The sequence below is a fragment of the Etheostoma spectabile genome, chromosome 13 (assembly GCF_008692095.1).
Source record: "Etheostoma spectabile isolate EspeVRDwgs_2016 chromosome 13, UIUC_Espe_1.0, whole genome shotgun sequence".
NCBI classification, from domain to species: Eukaryota; Metazoa; Chordata; class Actinopteri; order Perciformes; family Percidae; genus Etheostoma; species Etheostoma spectabile.
The window spans coordinates 15,911,400-15,932,503 of record NC_045745.1 but is presented as its reverse complement, the minus strand read 5'-3'; the positions used below and the strand labels follow the sequence as shown (position 1 = coordinate 15,932,503).

The 21,104-nt window shown below is 39.8% G+C and overlaps 1 protein-coding gene across 5 annotated transcripts in view; it reads left to right on the top strand.

Annotated features, from left to right (window-relative positions):
- rapgef6 (Rap guanine nucleotide exchange factor (GEF) 6) overlaps nt 1-21,104 on the top strand; it is a 48,609-nt gene that overhangs the window by 15,754 nt on the left and 11,751 nt on the right. For 2 of the 5 annotated variants that reach the window (XM_032532746.1, XM_032532745.1), the window contains exons 11-19: nt 2,250-2,261; nt 4,390-4,547; nt 6,496-6,510; nt 11,134-11,374; nt 14,175-14,342; nt 14,642-14,857; nt 16,953-17,164; nt 18,311-18,434; nt 19,648-19,671. In XM_032532746.1, the coding sequence (XP_032388637.1) occupies nt 2,250-2,261; nt 4,390-4,547; nt 6,496-6,510; nt 11,134-11,374; nt 14,175-14,342; nt 14,642-14,857; nt 16,953-17,164; nt 18,311-18,434; nt 19,648-19,671 (1,170 nt within the window). The remainder of the gene's footprint in view (nt 1-2,249; nt 2,262-4,389; nt 4,548-6,495; nt 6,511-11,133; nt 11,375-14,174; nt 14,343-14,641; nt 14,858-16,952; nt 17,165-18,310; nt 18,435-19,647; nt 19,672-21,104) is intronic. The other 3 variants (XM_032532747.1, XM_032532748.1, XM_032532749.1) reach the window with 3 other exon arrangements.

Genomic DNA, 21,104 nt, shown 5'->3' with positions numbered 1-21,104 from the left:
AAGAAGAGCAAACTATAATTCTACATAAATAAGATCTGACCATAATTACACTTGTGCTTGTTGCTTTAGTCTATTATCTCAGTTGCAACCCTGGCAGTGGGAAGCAATCTGAGAGCAAATAATGTCGCAGATGTTTTATGCACAGAAATAAATTATATAAAGTCCATCCCATTTCAACATTCTGAAGATGGTGTTTTACTTTCACTTTTGTACTTGTAGTTTCTGGAATGCAAGGCTCTTTCTAGTCTTTTGCTTATCTTCAGCTGCTTTAATGTTGATTGGTTCCAGCCAAATCACAAAAATGTAAAAGGTGGCGGCAGCGTCATCATCATCATATAACCATTGTCGTTTTCATCAATAACCAGCCATTTTACTTGCAGCATCTGGAGCAATTGAAAGCAATTGTGCAGATGGAAGCTCATATTCAATATTCCACCCATAACATGCCGATCATTTCATGCCTCTCTAGGCATCATTAAACTCTATACACTGTCAGTGTGTTTGTGAGTGAAGAAGCTTTCCTTGCTCTGTTAATTACAGAGCGAACCATCAGCATGGCCATCACACACTGTAAACTCACACACACACCGCAAATACGCTGTCATATCTACGTTCACTCCCTAACTTTTCTCTCTCACTGTCTCCGCTCTATCAGTTTCCAGCTCGACAGTAATTATGTCTTCAAAGCCACACAGTTTGCATGAAAACTGATTGTGTGTCTGTCTCATAATGCAACACGCTATCACATAGTCATTGATCACAGCTTCCAAAGGCTCTCCGCTGCGTTCTATTTATCGACCAACAAGGGCTTTCATGGCTTTTTATTTTGCTGGTCGGCACCATTTAAACCACTCTTTGGTTCAAAGGAATTGATGGCTGATTAAAGGGACAGAAGATGAGACGGGTGGTTTGGGTCAATCGGGATTCATCAGTTCCTGTTATAGGGTGAAAATGTGAAGGGTACATTGTAAAGTTGTTTACTGGCTGTATGTGTTCAAAAGGTACAGGCTGCTCCTAGGACAATGCTATTCAGAAGATAACATGTAGTTCAAAGTCAGCCACACACACCCTGGACTCACTGCCATTTTGAGGCACACAAAAATGCAGCCTGAGACCACTGTTGTCTTGGTACCGTCTCTCAAAAAAGCTACATTTTCAATGCTTTTTCTCACATCTTAAACACCTGGCAAGTTAAATGAAAGAAAATAACCTTGTTTAACTATTTTAAATCTAATTCAGATGCTCTTACCCAGCTTGGGTGCATACAAAAACACTCCGTCACTGTTGCTGCTTCTTTCTGTTCTTGGCTGACATTGTGCTCCGCTTCAGACGAGGATTTTATATGACAAGGACACGCTGGCAATAAACAAGTCGTTTTTCTGCCAAATTAAGATGTCCGGGCCTGTGCACGGGCCTTTACACACATCCCATATTGACCAGCCCAGTTGATTTACATTCCACAGATTGGAAAGCAATAGACAGAGGTTTTAGCCTTTAGTCAGTTTGTCTCAGAAGTCTAGGCAATTTAGTGGGATGACGACTAAGTAGTAAACCCGTGTCCCATGATGCCATTTACATCCCATGATACATTTCATTTGTAATACAGTTAAATACATCAAATCATTATGCTATTATCACTATAACAGTTGTTTTTAAGTGTTTCTGCATCTCGACATTCAGCCTACAAGACATCCACATTTTAGTGCACGCTCACTGCACTGCTGCTGCTCCACCTGTAACGAGAACTGTTCAGGCAATTAGGACTCTGTTTCACTTACAACCTGCCTAGAGGGGAGTTAGAAAGATTTTTTTGACCAGGAGCTCTGTCAATATTCCCAAAAAAGGTTGTTTTTAGAGCACCTGGCTCTATGCTGGCTTGATGAATTTGCTCCTGAACATTTTTATGCTTATTTATTTCAGCAAACCTGTTAATGTGTCCACACTTTGGCTAATGTATATTCTGTCAACCTTCATGTGTGTTGTTTTGTGTGTGTGTGTGTGTGTGTGTGTGTGTGTGTGTGTGTGTGTGTGTGTGTGTGTGTGTGTGTGTGTGTGTGTGTGTGTGTGTGTGTGTGTGTGTGTGTGTGTGTGTGTGTGTGTGTGAGAGAGAAAGAGAGAGAAAGAGAAAAAAAGGAGAAGCCTTGTCACTCTGTTGCACCTTCAGCAAGGCTCTGCTTCTGTCTTGTGTTTTTTCTTTTTTTTCACGGTTTTCAATGTCGTCTCTCTCCCGTTTGTCTCTGCTGCTTCAGGGGCCTGTTTGGGTAAGACTTCTTGCGTAACTCCCCATGCTTCAACCATTTTACTCTGTATTCATCTGCAGATCTGCACAGTCAGACACACACATACACACATACACACACACACACACATTTTATGCTAATTCCATTAACTCATTACTCACCCGAAGTCAAGGTGTTCTCCAATTAAATTCTCTCCAATTTTAACTTCTCTGGAGTAAGTCTGCCGTATGCTCTGTTATTCAACCAAATTAACTGTAGTCTGCACAGATGTTGCAAAACATTTCAACGAGAACTTGGTTTAATTACAGTGTTGAATACTAGAAAGGACTCTTTAGTGCTGCGGATGATTTTGGTGACGTTTGACAGCCAGCAGACCTGTCATTTGAAGTAAATCAGATAAATACCTAAACTTTGAAGCTTGAGAAATCTTTCATGCTTTTCCTATGCTAGACATTTTGTCTGTCATATTTAATGGACTCAATCCTTAATACTGTATTATACGTATCGCAAACAAAGTTTTTTGGGCTGTGTAATTTGCAATTGGGTTAAAAAAAACCTGGTATAACCTTAACCTGCATTTGTCAAAGTGTGAAAATGATCATCTTTGATATATATCCTTATGCATCTCAGTTTCACCAATATCCTCTTTCTGAATCTCCTTTGTCTCCTGCTTTTTTCACCACCCTCCAAGATATTTAATCAACCTATTCTTTATGTATTTCCTTTTCTCTTGTTTTCTTTGCCTGCCCATTTCTTTTTTTTTTCTGTCCTTCCATCTTGTCAGTGTAGGACCTTGACCAGTGACTCAAATATTACACAGGCTTTGCTACAGCAGCACACGGCTGTGTTAGTGGAAGCCTTGCAATACTGTACCACGTTCAGTACATGATAGACACACACACACACACACACACACACCTAGAGGGAAGCTACAATTAGTATGCAGGCAGGACGAGATGAACTCCCACTCCCAGACACCCAATTACAGACTCTGTCTCAAACTCACAGCGACAACATATTGAAATGTGTGCAACGTGTATTTAACATCAATAAATCATCAACATTTAAGTGCAGATTTCACACCATGTTGCTTTCATTTTCTTTTATTATGTTGTAGTTTGTAATTTTCAGTCTGAATTGCTATAAATGAGCTTACTTTAAACTGATGAAGTCAATTCTAAAACTGTTTAAGAAAGTGTTATTCAAACTTCAGCAGCCCACATTTATCATTTGAGGGAGGGCTATTCCAAATCACAATACCCAACCTCTGTCTCAAAAGAGTTGCCATTTCCACCACATGTATGCAGATCCAGGCAGGTCTAACGAGGCTATTAATGTAAAGGTTGATGTTTGCATATCCCTGTGTGGCTGAGGAGCCAGGTAGAAAGGCTCCTGTCTCTCATGTCCAGTTTTGCCACATCATGTGGCCAACTGCTGGACACACAAGAGAACAGAGGGCTAAATGCTAAAAACCAACACATGCATTGAAAAGTGAAAAGCAGAGACAAAATCTGCAAATGAAAAGTCACATAATTAAGCTTAAATTCTCATTAATTCTCATTACTTTTGATATCTGCTCTGCTGTTTGCAGTGCTTGTTTGTGTCTCTGTTAGCTTGTGTACTGATACCTGGCTCATTGTCCAATGCCATGTGTGTTTGGTGAACTTGTGTTTCTCTATCCTTGAATGGTCCTTATCAGTTCCTGCCATTCATGATACCGCCTCATGGATGAATTTCAGCTGTGTCACTGCTGGTTATTAGAATACATAAATAGTGATATTGATATTTTGTGTTATCATTCTTGTAAGAGTAGACATTTTAATTAAATCTTCTGATATTTTATAATTCTTATTATATGCCCTTTCAAATGAAAGGGAAAGCATTCATTGTAATTTGTGTGCTTAAAACTTAGGAGAAAAAACATCCAGGCAGTTTTTTTGTAAAATGTCTACTGCTGCAAAATGAAAGCCTAAAATTAATTTTATAAAATTATGTTATTTGATAGAGGAAGTCTAATTTTCCTGTTTCTCTCTGTTTCTTTCTCTCTTTTCTAATAACATACCCTTTTTCTTTTCATACCACCTATAATTTCTCCTCTACTCCAACCTTCACCCCCTTCTTTCCCCTACCATCCCTTTTTCCTTTCTAGTGATGGTGGCATGGGTCAGTCTCAGGACGACAGCATTGTGGGTACCAAGCAGTGTCGTCACAGCGTGGCCATCATGCCCATCCCTGGAAACCTGTCGTCCAGCAGCCCCGACCTGCTTCACCCGGCCTCTAGCGTCCTTGACTTCTCCAACCCTGCAGGTAAGAAATAATCCTGACTCAATAGAATAATCCATTACTACTGATTGTCCCAGAGGAGGACTGCATCAGTCTTGGTGGAGATAACATGTACTCTTGGGCTGTTTTCTCCTTTGTGTCTTTCTTGATGAATACATTCAATGGTTAAATGGATATTCTGCCTAACATGTATCTGAAAGAAAAAAAACGCTCTGAAACTTGTTTCTCAAAGCAAAACTCGAAAATGGAATATAGGAAACTATTTTCTTGTTACAACACACTAAAATATATCATATGTTCCACACAACTGCAAGTACTTTTGGATTTACGTTGAGCAAAACCTTCTCTACACTCATTCACAGTTGTTTAGGACCTTCATGGCCTCATTTCAGGTGTCACGTCACAGTCAAAGAATTCAGTGCTTCTTTCCTGAAGCTGGTTGTCACACTTGACTTGAGGCTTCGGCCTCATTAAAAGTGAAACTTACTTGTGGAGTAAAAGACTCCGATGCTCAGTGAGCACTGACAGACGCTGTACAGCCAACAGTCATTCTTGAACATAATCACATGACGCAGACATATGAGAAGAGTACTGTCTTGTGCACTTTGTTGTAATGAATGCAAACTCGCCGTCTTTACTCTTTTATCTATCTCTCGCTTTAAAATACAGGCAAACTCCTCAAAACACAAATGTTCACTTGTGCTGACAAATGAAACACATAAACTCACTCAAACCAAGCAACTGGAGCTTTCTGGCATAGGTACACACACACACACACACACACACACACACACACACACACACACACACACACACACACACACACACACACACACACACACACACATTCAGATCTTTTTTTTTTTAAACGCCACAGAGCTGTTGCAGAATTGTGTCCGTCTGAAAAGGATTAACCTCCTGGACTATAAGACTTATTTGTTCCTTTCCTGTCAGAGCACTCTCTCTGTGTGCGTGTGTGTGTGTGTGCGCGTGCGTTTAAGAATGAAATATTGAGAAAGGGAAGAATGAGGAGTGGAAAGGTGAAAGAGAGCGAGAGAGTCAATATGGTCTAGATTTATTATACTGGCCGTTTGTCAATGAGCTACACACACAAACACACACCTGTATGTAGATCCCTAGTTGTGTAGGCCTCACATGTGGTTGTGTTGTACTAGAGTACAAATACACACCAACTGCGCCACATTAATCATCCACCATTAGATTAAGTTTCCTTTAGTCCTCTGGCTTCTCATTAGATTTAATAGTAGAGGGGAAAACCGCCTGCTCAAACCAAACCCCTGTTCCAGATGCTGAACAGGGCTTATAATATCTCCAAAGTCTTCCTACCTGTAATGGCTGAGGTGGTTTTTTTAGGATTAAAACCTTTTCTGGACTCATTTTATAAGTGAGTAATTACATAAAAATAAAAACATAGGCTATAAATAACTTCACTGTAGCCAGTGAAAGAATGTAATAATAAAGATAAACAAAATTGTAAAAGTATTGACCACAAGCTCTCAAGGTATTGTGTGGCAAACGATTGGAATATAAATTAAACTATTTCTGGACAAAGGAAGCAAAGTGCCAAAGTGTCTTCTTAGTAAAGTTGTACTGTTTCTTCTTTGTCTTCGTTTGTTTCTCTCTTTCTGTCCGCAATTATATTTCTTTCTCTCCTACTGTTTCTCTTGTCCTTTTCTCTCTCTTCTCTTGCGTCTCTCTTGCTGTGATTTCAAACAGATGTTGTACAGTAATGTAGACATGATGAGTCACACTCACCCTCTGGTTTCCAATGAACACATTAAGACAACGGAAGAAACTTCACTGGTCTTCCCTCGATTCTTTACTTCTGTCATGATGTTTCCAAGCACTAAGTCTCTTTGTACTCCTCCTCCCTTTCTCTCTCTATCTCTCTCTCTCTCTCTCTCTCTCTCATATTCACTGTGTTTTCTCTTTCTCTTCTCTGCTTGCCAAGCCCTGGGACTCTACTGTAAGTATACATACCTTCAGTGCCACAGTTTGATTGTGTTTTATTAAATATTCCTCACTAATGTCCCCTCCATGTTGAATTTTTTCTTCTTTAATCCATGAGCTTTTTTCTCCATGCTCCATCTTTGAATCCATGAACCGCATACTTCAGGCTGTGTGTTTTAGGCCTTGTATTGTGTTTATTCTTCTTTCTTTCTTTCTTCTTCCACTTCAGATAACCTTGTTAGAATGTATGAATATCACAGTAAAGACATTATTTAGGTGGTTTTTCACTTTTCAAGAGGTTACCTTAGGGTGAGTCTATATCCACAACATTCCACTATTGCGATTGCGCGGGTGGAAATTCCACAGGATGCATGTCCATTTCCTTCCGCTTCCTTTGTGTTGGAATTTTAAACTCAGATTAATGAGGACTATGGTTAACTGCTCCTCAAACCTCTGCATGGTAAATTGAGACAGCTAGCTTGACTATCTTTCCAATCAGAGTTTCCTCTCGCACAACCAAAACAACTTTTGAACGTACACGTTCCACCAAAACAAGTTCTTTCCAGAGGCTATCTTGCAGAGGCACCGTGCGGATCTTAGCCCCGCCCATGAAGATTGTGATTGGTTTAAAGAAGTGCCAATAAATTAGAGCACGTTTTTCTACCATCTTGGAATGCTGTGTGGACTTGCAAGACCTTCCTTCACAGCGCCTTGGAGGATGGTCTGGCAAAGCGAGACTACCTTAGGGTTGAAGTAATCTTGTTTGCTTCTCTCTAGAAAACATTCGCTCTCACACCCAGTTCATTTATGACCGCAAGACAATAATCAAGTCACATCTGGTCACATATTTCTTCATTGCATTCCACATAGAGATTATAGATAATTCATAAACAACAACACAGAGCATTTAAAATTCAATTGAACTTAAACTGCAGCATACATATCCGCTCCTTACTTTGTTCTCCTTTAAGAAAAAAATCAGTTACCAAAAGATTTAAATTTATACTTTTCTTTACGCCCCTAATTTTTGCATTAATTCATTGGAATACAGTTACTTCCCCATCTACATGTATTAAGAACTCTTCTCATACAGCCAATCAAATCACTTCATTCTAATTCTAGTTCTAATTCAAGTTCACACTACACAAATTTCAAAGTCATCAGATTGCTGTACTGTTTAAACTGCACAACTTGCTGTCTTGTAATCGGAGTCTCGAAGTTGTTTTGGTTTTCACACTACATAATTGTCCGGCAACGGGAGGTTATACGTTATAAGATCTAACCCCAGGAGGAATCCCTGAATTTGTCTGGTCTCCAAACTACGTTTTTTCTCAAAAACACAAGCAAGAAGTGACCTGGGAAATGACCTAATACCATGCGTGTCTTTACTAATGAAATGTAGCCTTTTTCTTCTAGGTGCTCTAGACATTGGTGTGGTACTTACTCTTCATTAACGCTGACAACACATTGTTTGCCCATGGCTTGTAAGCTACAGGGCAAGTTTGTTTACCTTGTCTCTCGTTCCACTGATGCCAGTACCAGAGCTAAACCTGCAGGCTGCTGTCACTCAAACATAACCACCAACACACCCTTCCCTCCACTGAGACAAAAAGGAGCATGAAAGAATATGGCACTAAATTAGACCATATGGATTTATTGTGTGTTTTGGACAGAAACTGACTTTTATCACAGAGTAAGGCATAAGCAGTCTTAAGCTCTGGCTACAGAGACAATACTTGTTAGTAGGATATCTTCATCATTGTTGATTTTAGTCTCTTCAGGGGGATTTGTGATAATAAAACAAAATAAAAACACATAAAATTAATCTTTGGAGGATGAAATATCCTCCTCACATGCGCATTAAAAGAAATTCTCTCATTTGTTTATTTATTAGAGGCCATGTGTTTAACCACATCTACTCTACTCCACTCCCATCTCAGCACCTCCACCCATCATGCACTGCCCTCTTCTGCTCTGTATGCTTTTACGTGTGATTTATGTCTTCTGACAGTATGATGGAGTGACTGGGAAAAGCTTTGGCAAACAGTAGAAAAGAGGAGGAGACTGAGCCTATAGGGAGGAGTGTAGCCTCCCTTAGTGCTGTGTTTGCAAAAACCAAAGAAGAAATCCTTGTAGAAATCCTCTTTGGATCAGGCCATTAATACATTCTTTGGCGTTGATGAAAATGACTGATAACTTATTAAAGAGGATAATTGATTGGATGTTTTTTTCTGGATGAGCAGAGATTGTCCTCCTGTGTGCAGGTCAGGTTGCAGCTCGTCCCGAGGATTAAACATGATTAAGCCCCCTTGATATGATAGCCAGCTATTTAGCCAAGAGCCTCCCACACTGTAATCACAAATCACTGCTAATGAGACACAAAGCATTTAGCTTCCACTCAGCCCACCATCATCAACCTGCTGTACATAAACAGAGAGGAGCTCTGCTACTGCAGCAATGCAGAAAACAAGGAGCGAGACCACACACTTATTCCTCTGGTGCAATCTTTTTGTTTTTGATTATAAGAATCCCTGTTTCTGCACATATTGCCTTCTTCAGGATAAAAGTCAGTAATCATTTGACTTATCATATTAGGTACATATGTCATGGGATGTAAATCAATAAGCTCACAGTCCATAGAGAGGTCATTCATCACCAAGATTGGCCTCCAACATCAAAACATCAATATTTTCACATCCCAGTAACCATTAAATGCAAAACAGAAAAACACAAAGTAAAATTCACACATCATTCAAACCAGAAAAATATCTCAAGAAAAAAGCTGATATACTATAAATATGCATTCAAGGTCGACATAATTGTACAATATACGTAAAGAGTTAACCAGAAAAAATGGTAGAAACTTTTGGGTGCATATTTATATATCCCAAAAAAGTACATGATTGCATTCCTGTCAAGCTAGCATATGCAGAAAAGAAACAAAAAGCAATAAACAGCAATAGCAATATGTATACACATGGACACTTCCAGACTGATGCAACTTCCCTCCAAAAACACTCAGTTCTTTTATTTGTACATCACAGTTGTTGACACACACAGTTCTTTTTAAACAAGCAGAGTTGATTGGTTTTGATCATTCGCTAAGACATTATTATTATTGGCTTTGCCTTCAGCAGTTTGTTTCTGCTTCTTGTTGTTCTGTTGCTGCTCCAGCTATTGTCATCTAAACACACACACACACACACCTAAAGATCCCCACAATCACAGACAGTTCAGAGATCTGTGTTAATAAAGTTAAAGGTAATGACTTTAATGACAGTTAAACGCCTATTTTATTTTATTTTGTAGTTGCCACCATCTATTTGTCATCTCCCTCCATTTTCAGTTATTGTAATCGAAACTAAACTACATAAAACACACACACGCACGTTGCAGCTGTTTAACAGCTTCATCTAGTCTGTCGGACTCCCTCTCTTCTTGTCACTGTGCAGCATTCATGACTCACTGTTTTAAAGCTCTTTGGCTGCCCGTGGCTAATGGGCCGTACCCTCTTCCTTACTCAAACACTGGGATCTTTAATGCAGTATTTCACTCAGGGGGAACATTTCCATTATTTAACACACATTTCTCGTGTAAGTCTGTAAGCTGCTCCAGCATCACCGCTACAGTAATATTCAAGTTTTTATGACATTAACACTTTTTTTAAATAATGACAGATCACAAAACCAAAAGAAGGTTAGAGTTGATAATGTATACCCTTGATGAAAACATTGGACGTATTATCGTTGACCCTACATGCACATTTAGTGTGATTCCTGCTTCCTTTACCATTATTATGCAGCTTCAAGCATGCTAATGATTCTTTTCCTTTCTAAGTGCATGTGTCCTTGTTTCTTAATGTTGCTCAAGCTTTATGTGAGGCTCACAAAATCTGCAGTGTACATGTTTACTTTGAAAGATGAGGAACCTGGGATGTCTTCGATCATGCCATGTGTACACACATATCCCCAAAGTCAATGACTGAGTCTGTGTTTTTCTGTATGTGTCCTGCCTGTGACCTTATAGAGGCCTATAATATAACTGTCTCTAACATAAAAAGTGCATTTTGGTTAAACTAACTGTAGAAATATTGCAGTAGGCAGACAAATACTGTACCATCACAGATATATGTGTGTCATCATCATTTAAGTCCATTAGAGAATTGGCTTCAAAGAAAGACTGACTGAACAGAGTGTCATGATTTGGTTGAACAGTAGGATAAGTAAATAGGTGGGACTTTAAATGTAGGTTACTGTAACATCAGAAACTGTATTTGACCCTTTGCCCATTTGGTGTTACACTGGAGACGTTTTGGCAGGAAAGTATCCCGCTCCGCAAATCTGTTTGGAGGAGAGGACATAAGTCTTTACTCCTGGCTGAAACCCTAAATAATGAAATGAAAATAAAATATTGAAACCATAACCTAATAGCATTCCTTCCATTACTTGCACAGCCCACATTTCATACTGATCACATTATTGGTATATTACTCAGACAACTATATAAATAAATAACAAAAATACTGCTTCAGATCTGTTTTATTGCATATTGTACATATAACTGCCTCCACAAACTGCAACTCATCCAACCCTAAATAGTCGATGACAGCTCTCCTCTTTTTATTTTCTTCCACTCTTAGACATCCCAGACCAGGTGATTCGGGTGTTCAAGGCCGACCAGCAGAGCTGCTACATCATCATTAGTAAGGACACTACCGCCAAGGATGTGGTTGCCCACACTGTCAATGAGTTCGGCCTCCTTGCAGCACCCGAGACCTACTCGCTGTGTGAGGTATCAGTTAGCCCAGAGGGAGTCATAAAACAGCGGCGTCTGCCCGACCAGCTCTCCAAACTGGCTGATCGGATTCAGCTCAATGGCAGGTAAGAAACACAAAAATTCACTGGAACATCTAATTCTAGGGACAACAAATTGCTTAACCACATGGAATTTTAAGATGTGTTTGCCTTAGATAGTGGTTGTCAGTGGCTGAGCCTAAATGCTGCATCAGTGTGTTTGCAACTTGAATGTGTACAAGGCAACGTAAAATGAATAAACGAGAAAGCAATTGTTTATGGTTAGAAAAGCACATTGGGATGCTGAATTTCTTTTCTGTTTCAATTTGAAAATGTTCACTTTGTTGTGGACACAACTCCACATCACTTAGCTAGGACAACTAAGTAAGAACACTTAGCCTTAGTGCAGTGTTTGTGGGGTTTGTTTTTGCACCATTGCCAGCATGTTTTTTTTTCCAGTGAATGGCACTTGACTCTGTCGTCTTGATGCTGGACATATTCCCTTTTAAGAGGAAAGTTATTAGGTCATGAAGGATAATTGGACTTCGGCCACAAAGTCTGCTTTAAAACGGCTTCTCCGTCTATTTTTCACAGTTTTCTCACTCTCTCCTTGTCTCTTGTGGTCCCTCATCAGTCCTCCCCCAACTAGGTTAACATGAATATTTTATCCTCTGCCAGGGGTGGAGGCCTCGGCAGACAGCATGGCATGTCTGGAATTATTCATATGCACAGAAGTATACACAGTCACGCATCTATGTGCGTATAGACAAGCAAATTGTTTACACACACATATATATGTATATTTGCATTCACTGATTATATTTACATACTGTACATCTATACATAGAAACCGTTACCAAGAAAATCCCATTCATGTATGGACACACATTCAGAGACACACTCACTGACTCAGAGGACATTCATGGTAACACCCTTCACTGTGTTTTGATGGATGGCTGAGCTGCAATGAAAAAAATGGCATGCTGTGAGAGATTGGTAAGAAAAAGTATGGTTTAAATGTAGAGGTATGAAGAAGCAACAACTATAGAAAGCGTCTCTTTAATACTTATTTCTTCTTTTCCGCTTACTGATTGTTCGTGACATTTCTGACATGTTATGTTTGGCAGTATTTTTTACATACATACATATACACATGGTGCAGTGTCAGCAAAATGTACACGTATTTGTGTTTATCAGGAGCAGCAAGAGTCAAATATGTCTTTGCCTTGCTTTTCTTTCTCAGTACAGTATGTCGCCTCCTCTGTCTCTCCCTCTCTGCAGCTGAAGATTGACAGAAGCGCTAACAGGGGACAGGCCAAGCCAATAGCAGGCCTTGTTCACATAGCCAAAATACATATAGAAGCAGCTAGGAGATTCTATGCTCCACACACACACACACACACACACACACACACACACACACACACACACACACACACACACACACACACACACACACACACACACACACACACACACACCACCAAAGGCCATTTACAGTGGCCAGTGACTTTGCCTTACCCGGTTCCATTTAGCACCACTTTGTCCATTATTAATTCAGTGTCCTCTCCATATGTGCAGTTGTATGTGTTTATGTGGGCTTTTTGTTTTTCTTTCATAATAATTTTTTTGTAATTTAAATTTAACTGAGAACATTTTGACCGTTTAAATGCTAGTTAATAATAGTTTCCTCTCCTTTGTCTTGTTTCCTGTGCTTTTGTTTTCTCTCTTACCTACAGGTTCTAAAATGTCTTAAATCTAAATGTGTTAATGGAGCCTTTGGTAAAGATACAATTACATTCAATTCTACTTTTGGGCCCACTAAAATGCTTTAAAACATGTATTTTGCTTTATCTTAAATGTAAATTTAGCTGGTTATTCTCGCCTCACATCCTCACAACTCCTCTTGTTGGTTGCTCTTCACTCCAGCTCTTCTTGTGGAGTAAAAGAGGGCAATTTAGAGTCACATCCATGCCAACACTTTGTCCCTGAGGGCTGTAGATCTACGGTGTGCTGAGGTGATGCCTTCCTAGATTACCACATTACAGCTCCATTAGAGTGGAAGTTGGGGTTTTAGATTTACAAACATAGAGGCACATAACGAGGTAGGAGAAATGGCCTGCTGCTGGAAGCTCACCAAGAAAACTGTTGGAGATCATCATCTTTTCCTCTCACTCATGCACCTGTTTCCCTTTTTATCTCTCTTTTGCTGAGAGCTCTCTCTCACTCTGTCTCTCTCCTTTAAACCAAGGTAAAATGTAGCCATAATCTATCAATACCATCTGAATATTTTTTTTCCTATAACTTAAACAAATCTTATATTGCAGAAAGGAAACACTCCTTTAAGATGGAATGTGAATAAGAGGAACATTCAAGAGATGTATCTGGGCTTATTTTACATTTGCTGAAAGTTATAGCTGGATGAAGAACAGGATCCTGTCCACCCACCTGTCTGCCTCTGCAACTTATATTAAATCATCTGAGGATACTGAGGATAAGATTTAAGACCTACTGCTCTATAAATACACAGAGATAAAGTCACTTTCAAATTATCTGCATCTTGCATGTCCTGTACTCTTTGTAATTGTTTTCATTTAATCCCCCTCCCCCAGTCTTTATTCCTCTTGTCTCTTTTTATTGTTGTTTTTTTCTTTTATTGGTCATGAAATTTCTCAAATATGATGTGCTGTCTACATAACGTCATAGCAAATTAACTATACATATAGTTTCTTAAAATCTTAATTGCTTTAGGTGTAGTTTTTGTGTCTGACTCCACAGCAGGACCAGCTGTAGTAGAAGCTAAACTATTTTCCTTTGTCAAATATATTGCAGTAATGCTCCAAATCCAATAACTTCTGTTCCTGTCTCTATGTTCTCCTCCGTGTAGGTACTACCTGAAGAACAATATGGAGACGGAGACGTTGTGTTCAGATGACGATGCACAAGATCTCCTCAGAGAGAGTCAGATCACTCTGTTGCAGCTCAGTACCATGGAGGTCGCTGCCCAGCTCTCCATGAGAGACTTTGAGCTCTTCAGGAACATCGAGTCCACCGAGTATGTAGTTGTTTAACATTCTAATTGGATCATAGCGGGTGTATTCCAAATTCTTATAACTGCAATAACTTTGTGTATGGCAGATTTAAAAAAAAAATAAATAATAAATTCGTTAAAATGCTTTACAGTCAAGACAAAAGATAGTAAAACAAGCTCAGACACAGAAATAAGATATAATATGAGGACATGAAAATATGACTATTTCTCCAGTCATATTTTTTCCTGCAATTTAGAAAAACCTGTTATTGTATACAATTAAAACACATATTTAATTTTAACTTCTTTTTCATGGTTCTCAGGTACGTGGACGACTTGTTTAAACTGGACTCTTCGGTGGGAAGTGGGAATCTGAAACAGTTTGAGGAGGTGATAAACCAGGAGACCTTCTGGGTTGCCACAGAGATCCTGAAGGAGCCCAACGCCCTGAAGAGGATGAAAATCATCAAGCACTTCATCAAGATCGCCCTGCACTGCAGAGAGTGCAAGAACTTTAACTCTATGTTCGCCATTATTAGGTGGGCTTAGTTTAGAAACTGTCTTAGAGTGTTTGTTTGTGTTTGGCTTCCTAAATTAAGTTTGGTGACACATTTTTCATAATTTTCCTCATTTTTGCCTCAGTTGTAGTAGACAGGGTTCTTGTTCTGTGGTGACAGCTAGCATTTACACCGTCTCCCCTTACAGCTTTTGTGCCAAATGAGCTTTGGCCACTTGTCTCCTTTCCCACATCCTCAGGAGGACCAGCCTCACTTCCTCCCCCCTCCCTCAACCTCCCACCAGCTCACTGAACCAGCCCTGATTCTCCCAAACCACACAGACTCTGCCACAGCAACCCTACAGCGTTTAAAATAAGAGTCCCATAGCAACCAATACTCTTATTGTTTGTTGCTGTTGTTAAGCTGAGGATGTATTTAATGTGTCCCTGTTATAAGGGATAAAACTCACATGAGGGGAGGCTAGTTGCCACTGGTAGTGTGAGATGTAATTGTGTTTAAACCCACCAATATCTGCAGTGTGTATTTGTATTCAAGTGTGTTTGTGTCTGCACAGGCAGTTGTGAATGTGTGCATGTTTTTTGTTTTTTTTCTGTCCCAGTCCCAAGATTAATCATTCAAAAACAGTACATCATGCTCTTGCTGAGCTCTATCCCGGTGACTTGGTTGTTTAGCCACGTTAATGTTTTTTGCTGCAGTGTGATCTTTTCATTCTACAGTTTGAAAAGAGGTATATCAGAAGAGGATATTATCGGCAAAGTGCAGCATACATTTAAATACAAATGCATGGTAATGCAGTTCTGCATTAACTAAGACTGTAGATATAATACAGATACTATATTTTGATTTATTGTACAGTTTCTGCAATACATAAATACAAATACAATTACTTTTTTTCTTAATCCTCCCAGGATCCATGAGTTTCGCTAATGCTAAACTGTCCTCTTGTTACGTTGGTTTATGCGGGCCCACGTCCACTTTAGACCTGGACTCACAGTGTAAGGAGCGCAGCATGATGGTGATCCTCTGTTCGATGCTGTAGAAGGCACTTTTACAGAAGTGTCTGACCTCCATGTCCCTTTAGACTCGTCCTCACAGCAAGATGTCTTTGCACATATGGTTCTCTGATGCATAACCTGCCCGGTGACAGGGGCATTGCTGTGTGTGTCTGTGTCTGTGTGAGAGCTAACATGCAGCGTTTCCCGTACCGTTATGTAGTGGACACGTCCTGCTACACCGGGTTATTTTTGTTCATGGGGTTAGGTGTGGTAGATGTGACAGGTTAAGAAATAACGACAATCAAGGAGAGGGATTGGAATATTAAAATGGGATAAAAAAAATCTAGACCTGGTTGCCACCAAGTGGCAGACCTACTGGGCTGAAAAATGAAGCCAGTGCAGAAGTGCCAAAAACTGCAGTTCATCAATGGGCCACTTGAGGCTGGCTCCTAAAGGGGAGTCAATCCCCATAGACCCCCATCTTAAAATGTCCTCTTTTTTTTATAGTTCACTAGTTTTGAATATATTCAGGCTTAAAGTTTTGAATATCACTTCCATCACAGGAGGCGATCATAGACTGTAGGGTTCATTCATCCCACCTCAGCTATAGTATTCATTTTATTTTTCTCTGAAAAAACACTCCTAAAGGAAAGCAGTGCAACATATACCTTCAACAGAGAGAAAGTGAGGAAAACACAGAATGGTTGTTACAACGGTGGAGGAGGGATGGGGAGTTGATGAGTGTGAAACAGGAGCTAGAAAGATAATGAAAGAAGAAAAAAGAAATAAATGCTGTGCCAGTCATAATTATCAGCTGTCTAAATTAGTCTGCACAGAGATGACATTGCCTCAAGGGGTCTTCTGCTCTGGAAAATAGAAACTTCGCTAACTACAGCTGATTAGCTGAAAAAGTTGTAATCGTGCAAATGTCAGTATGAGGTTTTGATTGGGATGTACTGTATGCATTGAATATATACACTAAAACTATACTCCTTTCTCCTCTGCCCTCCTTTCCCTCGTCTGTGTCCTCATTTCTTTCTCTATCTTTCCCCTCCCTTATTCCCACCATAACCTATTTATCTTGTTCCCAACCTACTTGCACCTCTCTCTGCCTCTTGTAGCGGTCTGAACTTGGCACCGGTGAATCGGCTACGGAGCTCGTGGGAGAAATTGCCCAGTAAGTACGAGAAGCTGTTTGTAGACCTGCAGGATGTCTTCGACCCGTCTAGGAACATGGCCAAGTACCGCAACGTCCTGAGCAGCCAGAGCATGCAACCACCCATCATCCCACTGTTCCCAGTGGTCAAGAAGGACCTCACCTTCTTGCATGAAGGTAGATGGCTTTGTTGAGAACCAAGACTTTTCTTTGTGTGCCTTTGTGTAATAGCTACTCACATGTTGCTACATTCACTTGAATTGCTTAGGCCGAAAAGACTAAGGCCATTTCTGGAACTAGACATGTAATTATGTAGGGCTGGACAACATATCGATATTATATCAACATTGATTTATGACGCTAGATATTGTCTTAAATCTTGGATATTGTAATATCGTGATATGACATAAGTGTTGTCTTTTCCTGGTTTTAAAGGCTACATTACAGTAAAGTGATGTTATTTTCTGAACTTACCAGACTGTTTTAGTTGTTTGATATTATTTGCTTTCACCCACTTAATATCCACATTACTGATGATTATTTATCTAAACTCTCATTGTGTAAATATTTTGTGAAAGCACCAATAGTCAACCCAACAATATCACCGCAACATCGATGTATTTGGTCAAAAATATCGTGATATTTGATTTTCGACGTATCGCCCTGCTCTATAATTATGCAACGTTTATAGTCCCTGACTTCCTCTGTGTTGCGCGGAAGGTCATTTTCAGTCTCACTCAGGAAGTTTACTTCTGCTAAAGGCTTCCCCATCTTGCCTTCTTTACATATCACACCGAGTCAGGTCAAAGCTAAGCAAACAGACTTCTCCGTAGAGGGTTTCTGTGAAAATGTCGGTGCATGGCCATTTGAGGAATGGAAAAGAAAGTTTCCCTAATCTTGCAAGTAGCCAAAAATTCTCAAATGCCCCAGCATGACTCAATATACACTTTGATCTTTTAGAGGACTTATAAAAAGGGGACCAGAACAAAGAGATTTTTACTTTTAAGATTTCAACTTAGAAATATTGCTGCAAATTGAAGGCTGCAAATGTCCCAAAATATGAATCGTTCATCTCATTTACAATGTTAACAGCTGACTTCACGCTCAGTGTGTGTGTGTGTGTGTGTGTGTGTGTGTGTGTGTGTGTGTGTGTGTGTGTGTGTGTGTGTGTGGTGTGTGTTGTGGTGGTGTGTGTGTGTGTGTGTGTGTGTGTGTGTGTGTGTGTGTGTGTGTGTGTGTGTGTGTGTGTGTGTGTGGGTGTGTGTGTGTGTTTGTGTGCGTGCGCGAGCGTTGGGTGTTTTGTACTTGTCTTTGTCCTCTCAGGCAACGACTCCAATGTAGACGGTCTTGTGAACTTTGAGAAGCTGAGGATGATCGCCAAGGAGATCAGACACGTGGTGCGGTTGACCTCGGCAAACATGGACCCTGCCCTCATGTTCAGACAGAGGTTGGTTGTTTTAAAATGAAATAGAACCAAGAGTTTGTCTCAAAACCTTTTCTTCTCAAGATTTAGCAATTTGCTTCAACTTGATGCTGTTGGGGCCAGTTTTAGATATGGGTCGCTTAAAAACAGTGATAAAATTAAAATGTGCACATGTAGAATATTTATGTGATTATGTTCTTCGTAGCAAAATTAGGGAAATCTTTGTCTGGCTTCCAGCCTGTTTTCTCACAGGGGCTTTCATTTGCTATATCACAAAAGTATCACATCCCAAAAAATGTAAAGGTTTTTTTCATAAAGTAAATTTGTTGGAAAAGGGAGCATAAGGTGAATTTTGAGATCCAATGAACAGTTGATTTGCGTAATGAGACTGTCTCCAATTAATTTGCTGTCAGCAAATCATTTCTTAGCAAGTCATTTCTTAGTGGTTTAGTAAGTGAAACCAAATCAACTCCCTTTAATTATGTGTTTCTTTGAAATCGATTCCTTGTGTTTCCCATCAGCCAGACTGTAGCAAAACTCTCACTTCTCAGAAAGAGGCATGAATGCCGAGGGTCCAGTATTGCAAAGTTTTTAGAAAATACATCGTTACTACTAAATACCACAAATGTGAGCAAATAGGGGAACACCACACCATACCTCCACCACCCAACCTGGATCCTCAACCAACAGGATCAGGGACAAACCCAAGGTCTGGTTTGATCAATTCTCCTTCATTTCCTGTCTGGTCCATGGCTCTTGTTGGCCCAATTGAATCTTTTTGCCTGAATGTAACGGCACAGGGACACTAGACATGGATCGACTGGAAACGAGGTAGGATTGATGCCAACCGCAGTGTGTAGTTTGTATCACTGTGTTTCTTCACACTCTGTCACTGCTGCAGTGCATGACTGCCCTCTGCAGACATTCTATTCATACTACATAACTCAAGGTATTTTTTCAAGACTTTAATTTTAAAATGTTGTTTCATCTTAATATCATATATGACAAAGGTTTGTAAGGTGACACAACAACCTGTTTTCATGAGCGTGTGATGCCCAAGGGCATAAAACACACTCTTCAGGTTGATATGGGGAGATGTCATATGTCTGGTGTCTTCGCATCTTCAGTCATTTCCTGTTTGTTTGTGGTGGCATGACCTCTACATAGTCTTGTCCCCCCCTCGACCCCTGAACTTGTCTTTAAGTCACGCTTCAATCTTCACACCTCTTGCTTGCAGGAAGAAGAGGTGGAAGAGTTTAGGGTAAGTGTGTTCTGGTACCGGTTTCATCCTGTTTCGGTCTGGACCAGCAGAAATAATAAATCCACACTGCATCCCCACCATAAACTCTGCATGTCCCCCCTTTATCTGAGTTTCAACGTGTGTCCGCCTGTGCTTGAGTGTGATTAACCCTTCCATTTGAAGTACCCATTCACCAGAACCACACTGTCCAACATTGACCCATTCATTGTTTGCCCTGTTCACAAGATTGTATGTTTGAGTCATATAGTAGCTTGAAATAACATTCAGCGTTTGTTTTTATAGAATGGTAGGAAGAAAAGAAGATTATCCCAAAATGTCTAGATTTCTGGCTCTTACTGTGAATTCAACTTTTTTGTTATCCAAATACAAGTATACAGTTGAATGAAATCATTGATTATTTTTGGATGAATTAAGAACATTCTCTCCTCAAAGTCCATTTATTACCTGTTCAAGATCTCCATCAGAGGGGCTTTGTCCATTTGCTATGGAATTGTAGTTATTCAAGTTTCCGTATTTCTGAACACTTCGAGGATTTCTCATCCATGTTTTGCTTAAAAGTTAAGGCCAATGTTTATTTTTGACCTCGGAAACAGTCATGCAATTGTAGATAAACAGCCAGAACAGCTACTACATGGCTGTTGAACTTTAATTTTTAAGCAAACAACTGCTCAGACATTTATTTATTTATTTATTTATTTATTTATTTGATTATCTACTAGTTTTCAAACAGTTACTATGGTCCTTCATGTGATATTGTGTTGTCAGCGGCAAGGTACTGTATGGAAAACCCCACCACCTACCTTCAAATTAAAACAAACCATGACAAGTCTTTACTGATACTATTTGACTCAAGTTTAGTGTTTGTTCATATCTGCATCCAGGCATAATATTCCCCATATCAAAGTCTGTGCATCTTTTGTTTTCTAACCCTTTTTGCCTCCATCTGACAGAATGTTCTGCTGTTCTGTACTGTGATAGCATGGCACACCAGCGAGAGCTGCCTCCCTCTCAGTTGCATGGTCCTGTTTTAAAATGCTATGCTTCAACACAAAGACAGATGTACAGACTTTATAGTAGAGGAGGTATTTGATAAACAAGTAGTTGTTTATTGAACTTATTTTTGTTTACCATTCTTTCCTTTCCTCTTTTTTCTGTATTTACACTTTCATGTGCATTTCTTCTTTTTCCTGTCTTATCTTCTTCATTGATCTCCCTCTGTTCTCTACGGAATCATCTTCCTCAATCTGTCATCTTCTGCTCATCCATCAACACTTTATCCATTACTCTAACCTCTTTGAATTTCTTACACATCCCAATGTCCATCTTTTACTCTCCTTCATGTTCTTACTTTCGTCTCCTCTTTCTGTCTTTCATCATTATCCTCCTTCCTTTCTCTTCCTCTCTTCCTCTCTCTCTCTCTCTCTCTCTCTCTC